The sequence below is a fragment of the Mustela nivalis genome, assembly GCF_964662115.1.
Source record: "Mustela nivalis genome assembly, chromosome: 7".
NCBI classification, from domain to species: domain Eukaryota; kingdom Metazoa; phylum Chordata; class Mammalia; order Carnivora; family Mustelidae; genus Mustela; species Mustela nivalis.
This window is the reverse complement of record NC_139026.1, coordinates 58,475,323-58,491,614: the sequence shown is the minus strand read 5'-3', so window position 1 is coordinate 58,491,614 and position 16,292 is coordinate 58,475,323. Positions and strand designations below refer to the sequence as shown.

Sequence of the window (16,292 nt, the reverse complement as noted above, 5' to 3'; positions counted from 1 at the left end):
GTTCAGAGTAGTGCACAGTATACCTTGCCAGTATACCTAAGCCAGTATACCTGAATATCTAATTTATCCAGGAAATAATTCAAAAAGTCATCTTATAGGCACTTTAAGTCTGCACAAACTTTTGGAATCAAAGCTGATTAATTCAGTCCATGGTGACCTTTAGCCAAAAATAAATTGACAAGTATGTGTGTAAAGATATAGGCACATGAATATAAATATCTACACATTTATACAGACATTTATATGCACGTATACATGTATGTGTATATATTTTAAAGGTGCATTAGTATACTTCCGTTTCCTTGCCCTATTGATCCACTAACAGCATCCATGCAAATACAGTTATCTTCATGCAACAATAACACTTAACTTCTTTTCTACTTTATGAAAGGTTACATAGTCATAGTAGAAATTTTGGAAAATAAAAAGGGATAAAGAATCATATTGCCCCATGTCTTACTATTCTAAAAAAAAGGCATTTTAATATTTTGGTGTATAGCTGGCCATATGTTTTCTTATGCATATATGATGGGTGTTATGTAGCATATATTTTATGATACATTTGAGCAGCTTAAAGAAAAAGAACAGGGAAGAATACTAGTGTTTGATATTTGGACTTTTTCATTTATGATAGCATGCTTTTCAAATTCTTTAAGATATCTTAAGCCTTCTTGTGTTTTATTTTATGAGTAGAGTTTCATATGTTAAATCAGTCTTCTCTTGTCAGATGTATAAGCTATTTCTTCAACTTGATATATTACCAATATTATCGACATAATATTATCAACATAATATTTACAAACAATATTCAAGTATGTGTCAGGATAAATTTACAGGAGCGCTGGACAAAGTATATAACCCTTTTAAAGGTTTATGTTATGTATTGTTAAAATGTTATATATTGTTAAGATGCTCTCCCCAACAGTTATACCAATTATTCTCACACCAGAAATGTAAAAGCTATGTATTCCCTTCCATTCACTCTAGCATTGGGAGTTATTATTTAAAAAGAAACCCTGTCACCTGAGGGATGAAAGATGGTATCCCATTATAATTTTTAATTAGTATTTATTTGATTTCTAGTGGCCTTTTGCTATTTCTTCTTTTAGGGAATGGCCTTTTATGCCCTATGTCCATTTTTCCTTTAGGGCAGTCTCCCCTATTTTATCCATGTTCTACACAGAAAATTAAAACATCATTCAAGGGCTAAATCCAGCCTAAATTCTATTATGATGCAAAGTAATTGTAGGTTGTTAATGCTATTTACAAAGCATATATCAATTTTATTTCACCATTGAAATAAAAAGTTGCATTCACAATTAAGTCTATCTCCTCAGTAGAACTCAGTCAAGTAAGACAAACACTCCTAAATTTTGACTCTAAAACTGTTCACATTCTTATTGCTGCAAAATACTATTCTAGTATCATTATTAAAGTACCTAATACATTTCCATGTTCGCTTCATTTATTACATGCCATAATAGGACTGCATATCTTTAGTGCTGGTTATGCACAATTAGCACTTAGTTATTGTCTTGTCACTTCAGCCCCTACAAGACAAACTTCTTTAATGCAAGAAGTCAGCTAATCTTCATCAGTCAAGCAAAGCAGACAAATTTTGTTACTCTGAATACAGAAGGTTTTCAACATAGGAGATTTTCTTTCTACTTTGACATTTGCTGGGGAAATCCTCTCCAATAAAGCCATATGCCACATGAGCCTATACTTTCAGTAGCCAAACTATTATTATAGCATTGTACTTTTTCAAGTGAAACACAAAGCAAACAGGTAATTTATAGGCACTTTCCTTTAAGCAAACTTTATTGGCATCTGAGACTGTGGTATTATAAATGCTTATGAATTTTATTTAGCAGTCATTTCATCTTAACTTTTAAATCAAAAGATCATTTAGATCGAAAGCATTTCTGAGTGTTTGCAAAATGGTAGTAAAAATAACTTTTCAGGATTGGTTGTTTCTCGTGTATACCCTCTTCGCTCTTTTGAGAGGGGGGTATGGCTAAAGATGTGAATCCTGAATTAAGCATCTAAGGTGTTTGTTTGATTGTTTGTTTTTCTTTATTAACAGAAGCAGAGGAATGTTATTTTGAGCATCTTAGATGATAACTGTATCTCACTCAGAATTGAAGAATTCTGTGTAATAGGTTAATTTCTTAAAGGTGACCAAGCCCCTCCTCCTTAGACAATTCTATAAAACTAAACGATGATTTTACAAGAAAAGGAAAGAACATGTTTGTTTGTAATGAAACTGCCTCAAAGACGTAGAGTTGTTTAACACTAAAGAATAAAAGCGCTATGCTAGGCTCTGGAAAGAAAGGTGAAGAAAAACCAGTTTCTCTCTTAGAGGTATTCAAAGCTATGGGAGAGACAGGACATCAAAGACTCACAGAAGAGTGTAATCGATGCTAAACAGATCTATACTGAGGAAAGAGAGGTCTGTCCTTCTTGAAGTCTTAGAGAAGCATCAAAGGGTTGATGTGCTGGGTTTTAAAACGGAACTCCCTAGGTCTGGTTGGAATGTAGGGATTGTGTCTGGTGGGGGTTGGGGAGGATGAGGAAGCCAAGGAGCAATGAGGAAAGGGTTTTCCAGACAGAGGGAAGCATCATGCAAGTCATGGAAGTGTGAAAGCATTTAATGTGTGCAGGAAATGAAAAGAGCTCAGAACGCTCAGAGATTAGAGGGAGTTTGCTCAGGATATGGAGAAGGAGGGAATGGCATGAGGATCAGGAGGAGGTGAAATTTAAAGGTAGGAAGTCAACGAATGAGTCAAAATGAACATGAATTTAAATTATCCATCTAAAAATACCTTTGTTATTTAAAACTATTTGGTTCGGGGATGAATCTGTCTTAACCTGTATTTACTGACCACCCACCTCAAGTGGTCATGTAATTTGTGGTGGTATTTCAGAGGGTTCAAAAGAGCTATAACTCATGGGCACTTACCCCAGCACTGCAGCGCACATTGGGAAACTTGTTACCCATTCAGGAGGAAATCTGAAATGCCAAAGTAAATGATATGCCAATAAATAAGTGTCTTGGGAAAGATCAGAATGAGTTGGCATGGCCAGGGAATGTATTGATGAAGGGAATGGAAACTAAAGAATTTTTTTAAAAGAATTTAAACAGATGAAAAAAACAGGAAGAAAGTCATGGTTAGGGAACAGTTTAAGCAGAGGTGAAAAAAAAATTGTCATTAACAAATAATGATACCAGAATTCTTCTATAGCGCCCATCATACACTAGACACTGTTCTGCTTTACATGTGCTCATTTAATACTCAATAAAGTGAGATACTATTATTGCCCTCATTTTATAGATGAAGTAACTGAAGTACAGAAAATTTAAGTAACTTGCCCTAGAAAACAATGATAGAAAATGGTAGACTCAAAATCTGAACCCAGACGGTCTGGTTTTAGTCTTTCAACTCAGATCTGATATGAGCCCTGGACTCCTTCAAGAGAGGTATTTTATTTTCTGACTGAATGACTATAAATGGGAATAGATATAGTGAAATTCAAGCAAGGTAGACTTTGAATGATTTGGGATGTGGGTGTTGTAAGTTGGTGCAGAAAAGCTGATCAGGAATGAAGTATGTAATGACAACGGGACAGTCTTCGGGAGAAGAGAGTAAATTTGTTCACGGTGTATAGTGGTGTGACGATGGGTATATAATCAGTACCTCTCAGTGAAAACAAAGTACAGCATCGAAGTCTCCATCTGTAGTAATGGAGGGTGCTACAGAGAAGATAGAGACATTTGAAATATGGACTGGATCCCCCACCCTTTTTAAAGTACTGTGGAGTTGGGAACTAATTATAATTGATAGCCACTGCCCTTAGGGAAATAAGATGACTAAGTTAACGTTTTCAATCTTAGAAAGGATGTGAAAAGGTTACAAATGGAGGCTTCTTTGCAGTCTTCTGGTAACTGCTTAAAACTACGCTAAGCCCCATAGAAGGGTGATTAATTAATTATATTTATTTTCTGTACTTCCCAAGTCTCTAAAACTGCATGTGAGTTCGATTAGAATCATTCCAAAATATCTGGAAATTGAATCTATTATTATTAACTCCATAACATCAAGATTAAATGACTGAGTAATCTGATTGAGCATCTTTTTATTCCTTAACATACTTTTTTTTTTTTTTTTGTAATGAAGGCAAAATTAATTGAACTGACTATACCACAAGCAATTAGGATTAGATTACAAGGAAGATTATCAGCTTATTTTCAGGAATTTTAGCCTGACCTATTAATATACTTACAGTATTCTCTGGCCATCACTGCTTCTATAATATTTTTTCTGCCAGTGCTAAATCTCAAAAGGAACTCATAACATTGGAAAACTAGCCTTTCTCACAAAATCAGTTATAGGCTATTTTGTTAAATATCTAACATCTGCATTGCTGTTTCTCTAATTTCTTCATGTTTATATATGGAACATTTTAAAGGAGTATACCAATCCAGGGGCACCTGGATGGTGCAGTGAGTTAAATGTCCAACTTGGTTTCGGTTCAGGTCCTGATCTCAAGGTCATGAGATCGAGCCCCGCACTGGGTTCTGTGCTTAGGGTAGAGTCTTCTCGGGTTTCTCTCTCCCTTTTCCTCTGTCCCCCACCAACATTGTCTTTCTCTCTCTCTCTTTCAAATTGATCAATCAATCAATCTTTTTTTTAAAAAGGAGTATACCAATCCTAATCACAAAGCAATTATAATCTGCTTTAGCCATAGCTTTCAAAGCTGTTTTAAGTTATATGTGTAAGTGTGACGTTTCTCACCCACATTCTGTTTTGTTTTGACTTTTCAGCATAAACTGAAATGCACATAAAAGGTTAAAAAAAAAAGGTACTTTGTCCAGTTGACAACATTAGCAACAAAATATTTTAGGTAGGACTATTTTAGATGAATTCCATTTATATTACCAACATCTCATTGATGTTGAATGGTAGGTAGACTTTTTTTAATGCTATGCAAAGGAATAATAGCGATACAAAAAACCCATATTAATTTCAAAGCCTTATGCTTTACTGTTTCCAGGTAAAGCATGGGTCTTGAGCCCAAAAGGACCAGAGTCAGTTTCCTTCCTACAACATACACATTCTAGCTATGGAGCACTGGCAGGTGTTTTAAAATTCTGGGAGGAAGCCTTAGGTTTTTCATTTGAAAAAGGCAATAAGTACTTTCTCAGTTGAACATAAATAGAAATAATCGTACATATACATACTCAGCATTAGCACATAGTAAGTACTTTATAGAAGGTGACTATTTTAATTATCTACACTCCAAACACTGAGTTAATGCTTTGCCTACTTCATTGTATTCTTAACACACACTTTAAATAGTCAGTTATATTAAAGATAAGAGAAAATAAAGTTTCATCTTCAATATCATAAGTGGAAGGTTGGGATTTGAACTCTTTTTGTTGCAATATACCTCTCTGCTGCTCATATATTTCTTATTTTAACATAATTCAGTGCTGCAGCTCTTTTATCATAACCACACAGAGTTGACTCAGAGAGTATGAAATGACCCTATAACTTGCACTGGGTAGCATCAGGGCTCAGGACTAGGTCTCCAGGCTTTTGGTTCAGTGCTTTTCTCATGATCATTACCCCAAATTTATTAATCCACAAACAAAAATTACCTAAATTTCAAGGCTTCTGAAGGTAAGAATGACATAACTTCACATGACAAAAACAAAAAATGGTTTTTGGGGGGTGGCTGGCTGGCTCAGTCAGTAGAGCATGTGACTACCTCTGGGTTCTGAGCTCATGTCCCAAGTAGAACATATTTTAAAAAAAAAAGTTTGATAGTGAATAGAATTTGGGGGCTTGTTAGAAAATTGAAGCAAGGTTTTAGTCAATATAGAGTTGAAAGAGTATTTCCAATTCAGTTGGTTTTTAGGAAAAAAACAAATTCAGTGATATTAGCTAGAACACAGGAGTATTAGTTGAATTTATTTATTTTGATGTGCTAATGTGTCATTAGCTTATTCAAATTAATTTCAACAGTAATATGAACTGAAAGTTTTGAGCAGTAATCAGATATATCCTACATGCTATTTTATGTAATCTCACATGAAAGATAAGTATCTAATTTGACTACTTGGGTCTGCCCAACAGAAGAAATAGTTCCTTTTATTCAACGTATCTTAATGATCAGGATAATGTACAAAACCTCGTTGACTCTCACGCCACTTTTTAAGCACAATATTTAAGTTTATAGTTTTCAACTAATAAAAAGAAGATATACTTAAGGTTCAAACTTGAATGTTCATTCTATCCAATAGCCTTGACTGCAAACTCCAGGATTTCAAGATCAGTGCTTAGTCTGTACTTTCAATCAACATCATCAGCAGGCAGTAATCCTGGGGAAAAAAAAGTAAATTCCACAAATAAACAGACCAATCTTCCTTTAAGAGGAAAGCTAATTCTTTTCAATCTACTTTTTTTATTACACTATTTTCCCCTCTATCTACTTAGCTAGAATAAGGATAAATTTCCAAAGCTACCCAGTTGGAAAATAAATAGGTTCACTGTTTGTCTAGCATTCCAATCTTTGCAAATGTAAATCAGTCCAACTGCTCCTCATTTAAACCTTCAACTTCACAAAACATTAAAGGGTTGCTTTCACTACACAATTTAATCTATCCACTAAGATTTCTGCTTGAACATCATTCGAAATTGACTATCTGATAAAGAGAGACCACTATCAAAGGTCAGTGAGGTCAACTTGTATAATTACAAGTAGTTTTACTGGGTCAACTCTACTAGACACTGCTGTTTGAAGGTTAAATTGTTACAATTAAAAATATATACAGATCTCCCCAGAGTTACTTTATTGTTAAATGTACTGGAAACAGCACAAGCATTTATTTCTGACCTTAATTGTGTCCAAAGTGTCACCGCTGGGAAATTATACAAAAGGGCACTTATTAAAAACATTACAATCTTGTACATTAAACAATGTTTTATAGAATAAAATACATAATTAGCTACTGGAAACTAGTTTATTTATCACATCAATATTAAGAAGTTCATTCAGGTTACTCCCTTTGGTTTAATTGGGAGTGAGCTAAGAAATGACATTTAATATTTCATAGTTGGTGAACTTGCCACAAATAAAAGATTATGGCCCAGCATCAGAGTCTGATGCTAAAACAACTTTTCCTTCAAAACAATCACTTCCAGAATACCAGAATTTAATCACATTTTAATAAAACAGAGCAAAAGAAACTTTAAATGGGAAGCTTAAAAATGGGCCACTTTCTAATTATTTGATACATTTTAATTCCTTTTACTTTTTTTTTTTAATAAAGTGAATAAATGGCCACTGGTGAAATCTTCCATAATCACTGCAGTGAAATACTATTATCATTCTTTCATTTATTTTAATGTCTGTAAATATAGATCAGTTCTTTTTTTTTTCTTTCCAAAGTGATGATAAAAATCACTTCTGCTGCCCGAGGTGTTTTCCTCGGTTTCCTATGCTTTTTATATATAACTGTAGGATATCAAATTTTGTGTGCAGTGTTTCATTAAATGATCTACATCGTTTAATTTTGACAACGAAGGCAAATTTCTAAACCAAGCTTTCAAATTCAGGGAATTACCATGTAACATTATTACAAGGAAAAGAAATCTTCAAATCTATAGATGGGAGTGAAATGATCTTAACACATTTTATTTTTTTAATGTTTTCAGATTTTGCGTTGGAGACAAATTTTTCCTAAAGAATAACATGATCCTTTGCCAGACGGACTACGAAGAAGGTTTAATGAAAGAAGGTTATGCACCCCAGGTTCGCTGATCTATCAACATCACCCCATTAAGAATACAAAGCACTACATTCTTTTATCTTTTTTGCTCCACATGTATATAAGAATTGACACAGGAACCTACTGAATAGCGTAGATATAGGAAAGCAGGATGGTTATATGGAATAAAAGGCGGACTGCACCTGTACGTAGTGAAATTGCCCCAGTTCAGAGTTGAATGTTTATTATTAAAGAAAAACGTACTGTACATATTGCTGGATTTTTTTGCTTGCTATTCGTTTTTGTGTCACTTGGCATGAGATGTTTATTTTCGACTATTGTATATAATGTATTGTAATATTTGAAGCACAAATGTAATACAGTTTTATTGTGTTACCATTTGTGTTCTGTTTGCTTCTTTGTATGGTTGCATTCAGTACAATCAGTGTTTAAACTTACTGTATATTTATGCTTTCTGTATCTACCAGCTATTTTAAATGAGCTGTAACTTTCTAGTAAAGGATTGAAGAGCAAATTTCACTGATGATACACATATAAAGCAAGTCTATCAGCATTAAAATACTTTAAAAAAGAAGAAGAAATGAAGACACACACAAAGCATTTTAGCAACATCCACTATTCCACTATCATTACCATGATGATTTAGAGTCTATCAGTGTTGTCATTATAACCCCCGATTTTCAGGGGGTTAAAGATCAGCTTTAAAAAATGCATAAGAATTTCATCTTAAAGCACTTTCATTTTATACCAACGTGAAAAGTGCCATTTTTAGAATAACTTTAAAGCTTAGCAGTTATCCTTTTGATGTCCTTTGTGTGTGTGTGTGTGTGTGTGTGTGTGTGTGTTCTTTGCCTACACAAAGGCTTTGGCTTTTTTTTTTATTTTTTGTTTTTTGTTTTTTTAGCCACTTACCCCTTATGTAAACTAGTGCCTTTAGGTATCATGTAAAATTTTTCCAAAGGGTTACTTGAGACAAGTGTTACCACAATTATGAGGTAATTTTAAAACGATAAATTTCTTGTAAAATTTTGCCCAGATTTCTCCCTAAGAGCTAAAGGTTTAATAACTTTATGGCTTGATAAATTTCTGGCACTGGAAGGATTTGAGTGCAAATCTACTGAAACCATGATAATACACACTGAAGCTGTGATGATATTTGAGTAGTGAGCTTACTTTTTTGATCAGAGCAACATAGTGCTCACAGAATCTTCTAGAAGAAGAGAAACAAAGGGATTGTCAAAGAGCTGAGAACTGGTGATTATATATTTTTCTGTATTTACCTGACACTTATTTTAGTGTTCAAAAGTGAAGACTTTAAAAGTTTGACATGTCTTACTGCTTTCTTTAAGTAGTTAACCTGCTCAGAATATATCACACTTAAGGCTGAAATCTGTCATTCCATTTTATAAAGCTGAAAAATTTCCCTTACTAACATGATAGATGATAAAGAAGAAAGCTTTCTAGAAACAAATTACGGAGACCGATTATTTCAATTACAATTAAGGAAATAAAAATAAGACTATGATCCCTTCTTCTGGGTCGCTCACACTTTGCTTCTTTGCTTCTGCTCCTGGCAAGAGAACTACTTTTCAACAAATCTAATTTGACACAGGCACAGTGAAGCATATTTTTGCTAGAGCAAATTTAGTGCTGTGGGTTTTCTTTTTTCTTTTCTTTTTCCTTTTGATCACTTGTATAGGAAACAATATTTCCCGGTGTTATTTGCATACATACTTTGTCCTGCCAATAGATGCATTGCAGATGAAAATGAAATGTGATACCTGAATTCTTGGTTTGGGGCCAAAATATTAAACTGAAAGTAATGCTGGTGTGGATTTTTGTTTTAAAACAAAGCTTTATTATGAACATGCATGTGAATCTGGCTATTGCCTCTCATTTTTAAGAAATGGTTCTGTGAAAAGTGAATGATATGTATTTTTACAAATACTTCATGGTTAAGAGTGTTCAAGTCACTTGTCCCCCAGATTTGAGATATATTGAAAAAAATTTTCAAAAATAGCTATTTGGGGCCCATGAAATAACTACTATTTTAGCCTTGGGGCCTTACATTTGTTTCATGGTAAGACTTGCATAGCCAAAACCAAAACCCAAGCCAAACAAAAGGCGGTGGGGTGCGGGCATCTGTGAAAAGTGGTTTTTCTCAAGCAGCCCTGTGAGTCCCCATTAGAGGGTGTCTGAAATTCATGTGGATGTCAAATTTTAATTGCCAGTATCTTTTTCAAATTATCATTTTTAGATTTAAATGGTTTTGCCTATGTTTATCAATATGTCAAAATACTTGTAAATTGGGAACCAACTTCTCTTAGCTCCTGGAAGCTGTTCAATTATTCTTGCCACCCAAAGACCAAACAAGTTTTTATCGCCTTTTCTCTTCCCAAATCCTTCGGGAATTAATGCTTATGCTTTTTACTACAAGCAAAATTACCTGGATTAAAGATTAAGGCCTTAATCTCTTTAGATTATCTCTAATCTCCATGAAATTGTGAAACCAGACAGAAATGGGTCATTTTATAGCTAATAGCCCATAAACAGTAGCATTTTTGACCTGAAGTACTAAGCTAATTGTCTTGACTACGCAAAGTCCCTGAATTGTCATCACCTTTCCTCTTTGTGTTGTGTAGCCCTGACGTCACTTAGCTTGTTGCCCCGATGCCTCCAGTAGGACACCTCCAAAAGAGCTTTGATTTCTCAAGCCGTGAAACCTCCCTTCCTAACATGCATCTCAGAGAGGCTGCCTATGATGAAGGACAGCGCACCTCCACTCCCCCAGAGTGCTGGCTGAGTTTAAAAGCTGACCTGTGTTTGTAATTTCACTTTCATCTTGCTTAATAAATATCTGCTGGATTCTTTCATTCATTTTTTATATTTGGATTTATGTTTTTAATAAAAGGGGTATTATACTCTTTGATTGCGCTTAATTGGCAAAATCTAAGACTATATCTAGAAAGCGTACGTTGAGTCAGTCCACTTGAAAAAAAAGAATAAAGTGTGCAAGGACACTTACTTTCAAAAGGTAAATCATAACAAGCATAGACAAAGTACCTCAAGCGCTTTCTCCATATGTTATATTTAAGATCTTCGAGCTAGGTAGTTTATTGTTATTTACTTCTGTGGGGAAAATAAAACTGTCAAAAATGAAGGTAACAATCGCTGGGTGTAATTTTGTACATTTACACAAATTTCTAGTGATCTGCCTGAAAGCAACTCTGTTGCTGTCGTCAGACTCAATATCAAATTTCCTATTTTCTTCATAATGAATTAAAACAAAACAAAACAAAAAACAACTAAATCCTACATTTACAGGGAAGAGATGTTGTGCCTGCAATGAAACGGGGCTGAAAATTCTATCTGTGGTAAAACATACCATGTACAAGCAGTTTCCTTTTAACTATCACTTAAAGCAAGCTCCTCTCACCATAGACACTAAACGATTTCATAGAAATGATACAGGCCAAACATGTTTAGCGTTCACTTCAGCAAGTTGCAAAAACAATCTGCATGTTCATTGTAATAGGCCATTAGCGTAGAATACAATTTTAGCAAAAGCCTTTTGATTACTACTGTTTCTTAAATACACCATTATAGATATTCCTTAAATGTGATTTTAATGCAAGTTAAGGCAATCGAGAGCAAAATGTTAATATAGGCATTATTTTAATTGACATATATTGAGTACCTACCATGTGATGGGCTTTGCCCTGAATATTCAGAGAGCTTCTTACTGGGCTGACTTGGGGTCCTCCAGATGTCAGAACATCTTAGTGCATCTCTGCGCTGGTCTGGGCTCATCTCAAATCTACGAATAATGAGCACAGAAAAGCGAACACCGTCTTCTACCTATTCAGCATGTCATTGGTATGAAGGACCCAGAAAATATCTCAAGTAATCAATGTGTTCAGAGAATTATCTCACACAAATTACTCATTAACTCAATAGCACATAATAAAAAAGAACATCAATTAATTAATGAGTCACCCTCAGATCACTATGATTACAATAGAGCTCTGTTGAAACAGCGGTTATAAATGGAGCTGCCTCTGTTCATTGTTTGCAATTGGCCCATTATTTGGCTGAAACCAGTGTCATATTTAACACAGGCCTGTAGGTAATTGTGTGATTAGTATCATAAATGAAGAATTCAAAAAGTGTATTGTTTATGGCCTTAGAAATGGTCAGAAAAATAAAGACAACTCTCATTTATACTATAGCTTCCTTTGAGGCCAAGCTATTAGAAGGACATTATCTATCTAAAAGGTATACTTTTACATTTAAAAGACTTCCATGCTGAACATTAAAGATTAGCTTCCAAAACACTTAAAAGTAAAATTTACAGTGCTTTAGAATACACATAATTTTGGTAACTTTTAACAAAGACTAAAATATGCATAGCCAGTCGTATAAAAGTTTTGGTATCCCAAAAGGACGTTTTTGCTTTTGGAAGATCCAGCTTGGGGGCGGGGTGTGGAGATTGACAGCAATAGAGGAAGAGATGAAAAGAAATGCCAAATATTGCATACAAAGTCACCAACTAAAGTTTCCCAACTATCTTGGTAAATGCCATTCCAATAAGCTTATAGAATAATTATAACAGTTCCCTTAGGTAAGTAAGAAACATCTGTTGGTAACACATAGCAGGTGTTAACAATTACACATACTGAAATTTTTAAAAACGTTTTTAATTAAAAGAATTCTGTTTTCTGAAAAGAAGAATATGTTAAATTCAAAGATACTCCTGTTTTGAACGTGCAGACCACATACATAATGCACAAAATTGTAAAGCCCAAATCATCTTGGATCAACTAGGTTTAGTGTTTGGTTCAGATCATTGCAATCAAAAGTAAATTGTAATTCACTACACTTTTTACACAATTGGTATTCTGGGCTGAGGAGCTGAATACTCACGAAATTGGTATAGCAGAGCTGATGAGAGAATATTTTGGCTTTATGGGCAAGGTGGTTGCCATTAACTGTACCAAATTTAATGGACACAGTACAAAGACAAATGAGAAAAAGAAACATTCGGAAAATAGATTATCCAAATCCTTTTTTAACCCTACTTCTAAAGAAGACTTTAAATCACCTAACATAGTCCCTTTGTAACATGTAACATTATCATATGACCCATCTTCAATAGCTTTTAATAACAGCTAACATTCACTGAACACTTACCACCTATCAGGCAGTTCTTCACGCCCAAGTAATTCCCACAACATCCTTGTAACATAGTTACATATTTTGCAGATTTTTTTTTAAAGATTTTATTTATTATTTATTTGACAGAGAGAGAAATCACAAGTAGGCGGAGAGTCAGGCAGAGAGAGAGAGAGAAGCAGGCTCCCCGCTGAGCAAAGAGCCCGATGCGGGGCTCGATCCCAGGACACTGAGATCATGACCTGAGCCAAAGGCAGCGGCTTAATCCACTGAGCCACCCAGGCGCCCCTATTTTGCAGATTTTAGATAAAAGCAGAGAGAGGTTGCCTAACTTGTCTAAGGTCATACTGCTTGTAAGTAGATTAAACCTAAGTTTTCTGGCTCTTGGGCTTAACCACTGTGCTGTATCATCTCTTACAGAGTGGTGGGCATCATCATCATCACCATTATTATTGTTTTTGAGTCAAGAACTGGAAGTTATCCATACTTGGTTGAAAATTACAAATATTTCAGAGTTCGTGTCTTCATTAAAAAATGAAAATTAGGAATGAGAATGATCAGATTTTCCTAGAGGTGTCTGCTTGATAGCTCTTGTTTTCTACCACACCATGAAGGAATTTATCTGAGCCACAAGCTAGATAGCTAGAATAGGGGAACCCTGGTATAGAAGGATCAGGAATGGGAGGTAGTCAACGTAGACTTGAGAGTAACTCGAAATAGAAAGCTGCAATTTTCTACATCAGCATAAATAGCCCATGGGGAGATGAGGCTAGACCAGTCTCAGAAGCCAAGATAATATAAATCAGGATGTTACATTTGATATTTTATAACTTGCTTCCATGCAATGATCTGGAAACAAAATCAGAATAGCAGTATGTGTCAAGCTCTATGTTTACTGGTCTAAAATACCCACACTATACAGGACACCAGCCTTAGGTCAACTGCCAAATACTTAAGGAGCTCTTCAGTCTCAGAATTACGATGGCAAGCCAGGCTAAAGCCATAGTGGGTAAAGCAGTTATCCTTAACAGAAGCCACAAAATGCGATTATTTACTACCTCATATGACCACAGAAAAATTTCCAAGATGTTCTTCCTTCCACTACCTCAACAGCTTGCCACCATCACCACAGCCTCACATCCAGATATTGGGGTCCTTGTGAACCTAAAGCATTTCAGATGAAGTCACCTTAAAGGGAACTTTCACCCCACAAGAGTGTTCCTGCATTTTCAGTATATAATTAGTACTTAAACTGAAGGGCTTAGAGTGGTGATAGCCACAGAGGTATATGGACAAATGAGTCGCATAAGCAATGTGCTTGTCCTCAATCTAGAAGGCACAGTGGAAGCCCCAGGAATTTTTAGTTGCATGATAGCTAAGGACATCAAGTGTTTCACAACCCAAGTTTGGTGGAGCTGCTAGGATGTCTGAAAGTTCATCTCAACCTAGAATGCCTATATTCTTCTTAGAGTATCCTCAGTTTACAGTGAATAGTAGCAGGGACTAGAAGACCCAGAAACCACATCTGAGGCAGTAATTGGCACATGAGAAGAAAATATGAGAGAAAAACAAAATATGGGAGGAAAAAGTTGTCCAGAAAGAGACAGGTAACTTCATTAAAAAAAAAATTATTGATTACCAACTATGTATGTAGTATCATACTAGGCACTTCTAAATTTTTTCTGCCTGAGAGATTTGGATGTGAGAAAAATTTGTTCACTGCTATTTATTCTTTGTTTAATGCCCAATTTATGAAACATATGCAATTTCTCTAAACATTTGTACACCATTTAAACAGCTAATAAACCAAAACTTATAAACTTAATAAATCAGATCCAACCATTTAAACATTGATTAGAATCTTAGTCCAATTTTTCTAAACATTTCAATAAAATCCAATCTAATGAGCTTCAAGTATTTTAAAACCAGACAGAAATTCTCACATTGAGTCAAAACATTTTTAAAAGGCTTAAATTATTGATTTAAATTAATATTTCTAGATTTTGTTTTGTATCTTCTTGAGGTTACCTTAATAGTAAGTAATTCCTTTTTAAAAAATAGAAGATACTGTCTCAACTTGAGGTTACAGGGTCAGTGTTGTTGACTCTATGAGCCTTGGATGGGACATGAAAATGAACAGCTCTGTTCTAAACAATTCAAACTTGAGCCAGTGCTTATCAAATCGGCCAACAATTTACTAATCATGCTTTTCTTGTTTTACACCAGTGGAACTTTTTTTAAGTCCAGGTCTTTCAAATTGATGGTAATTTCCTATAACTTAATGCTTCTCCTCTCATTGATGTGTGTTAACATTATTGGAAACTTGTGTATGCCATTTTATATCCCATTATAAGCTATAGGATCATTCAGAGATTATCTTCCAAGAAATAAGGAATTGAATCCATTTAGTCAGATTTCCTGTTAGGACATTTGGCTAATCCTCTGTCCTGCATAAATTATTGGACCCTCTTTTGAACTGATTGTAACATATTGCCACCTGCGTTGATTAGTACTTTGCATTTTCAGTATGATTTGATTTACAATTCTGTACATTTAGTCTTCTCTACTTAAAAGGCAGAGACAAATACAAATTGATAATGAATAAATGTATATACAGTCAGTAGAAGGAACAGGGCAGATATAGCATTATGTTTAGCTTCTTTGTATTGTAACTCTGTATAATTTACTGTATAACTTTTCCCCTTTCGAATTTAGTAGTAAACTCATGGCTTTCATAAAATCAAATGTACTGCAGGTGGATTTAGTAGTAGGTTATATCTCAAGTGTGTGTGTGTGTGTGTGTGTGTGTGTGTGTGTGTGTTTTACTATAGGTGTCAATCAAAAAAGTTCGTTTTGAAAGACGCCACCTTAGAAAACCAGAAAGTCAAAAATAAAGAGCTTGAGAGCAAATGCAGAATGCAGTACAAGGTGAGCAAAAGGTGAAGTGTTCCAGAAAGGGGTACTCAACCTGAAAATTACAGAGGTCAAGCAACCGTAGTATAAAAGCAACAGTAACAGAAATCACTTAGAGAAAGAATATCAGCACTGTACCTTAGTTGGATATTGAAAGGAAGAGAATAAAGAAACAGAAGGGTAAGTCACCCCATATGACTTAACACCCCATATCTGGAAGAGCTTACCTCACTCGTCATAGGGATGCTTGACGAAACCATATTTCTGCTACTTCACTATCATCGGGTTTATGCAGACCTTGATTACTTCTTAGGTAAACATGCTTGTTATTCACGTTAAAACATAGTTTTCTTAGTCCTCATTAACCCTTAATTTTTGTTTCCATTTAAGTGGTATTTTCTGCCAGGGCACA

General features: G+C 34.8%; 1 protein-coding gene across 10 annotated transcripts in view; it reads left to right on the top strand.

Moving 5' to 3' along the window:
* LMO3 (LIM domain only 3) overlaps positions 1–8,170 on the top strand; it is a 55,324-nt gene extending 47,154 nt beyond the window's left edge. For all 10 annotated transcript variants that reach the window (XM_082738980.1, XM_082738988.1, XM_082738986.1 and 7 more), the window contains one exon: positions 7,722–8,170. In XM_082738980.1, the coding sequence (XP_082595106.1) occupies positions 7,722–7,827 (106 nt within the window). In that variant the 3' untranslated portion in view covers positions 7,828–8,170. The remainder of the gene's footprint in view (positions 1–7,721) is intronic.
* Positions 8,171–16,292: the final 8,122 nt, after the last annotated feature.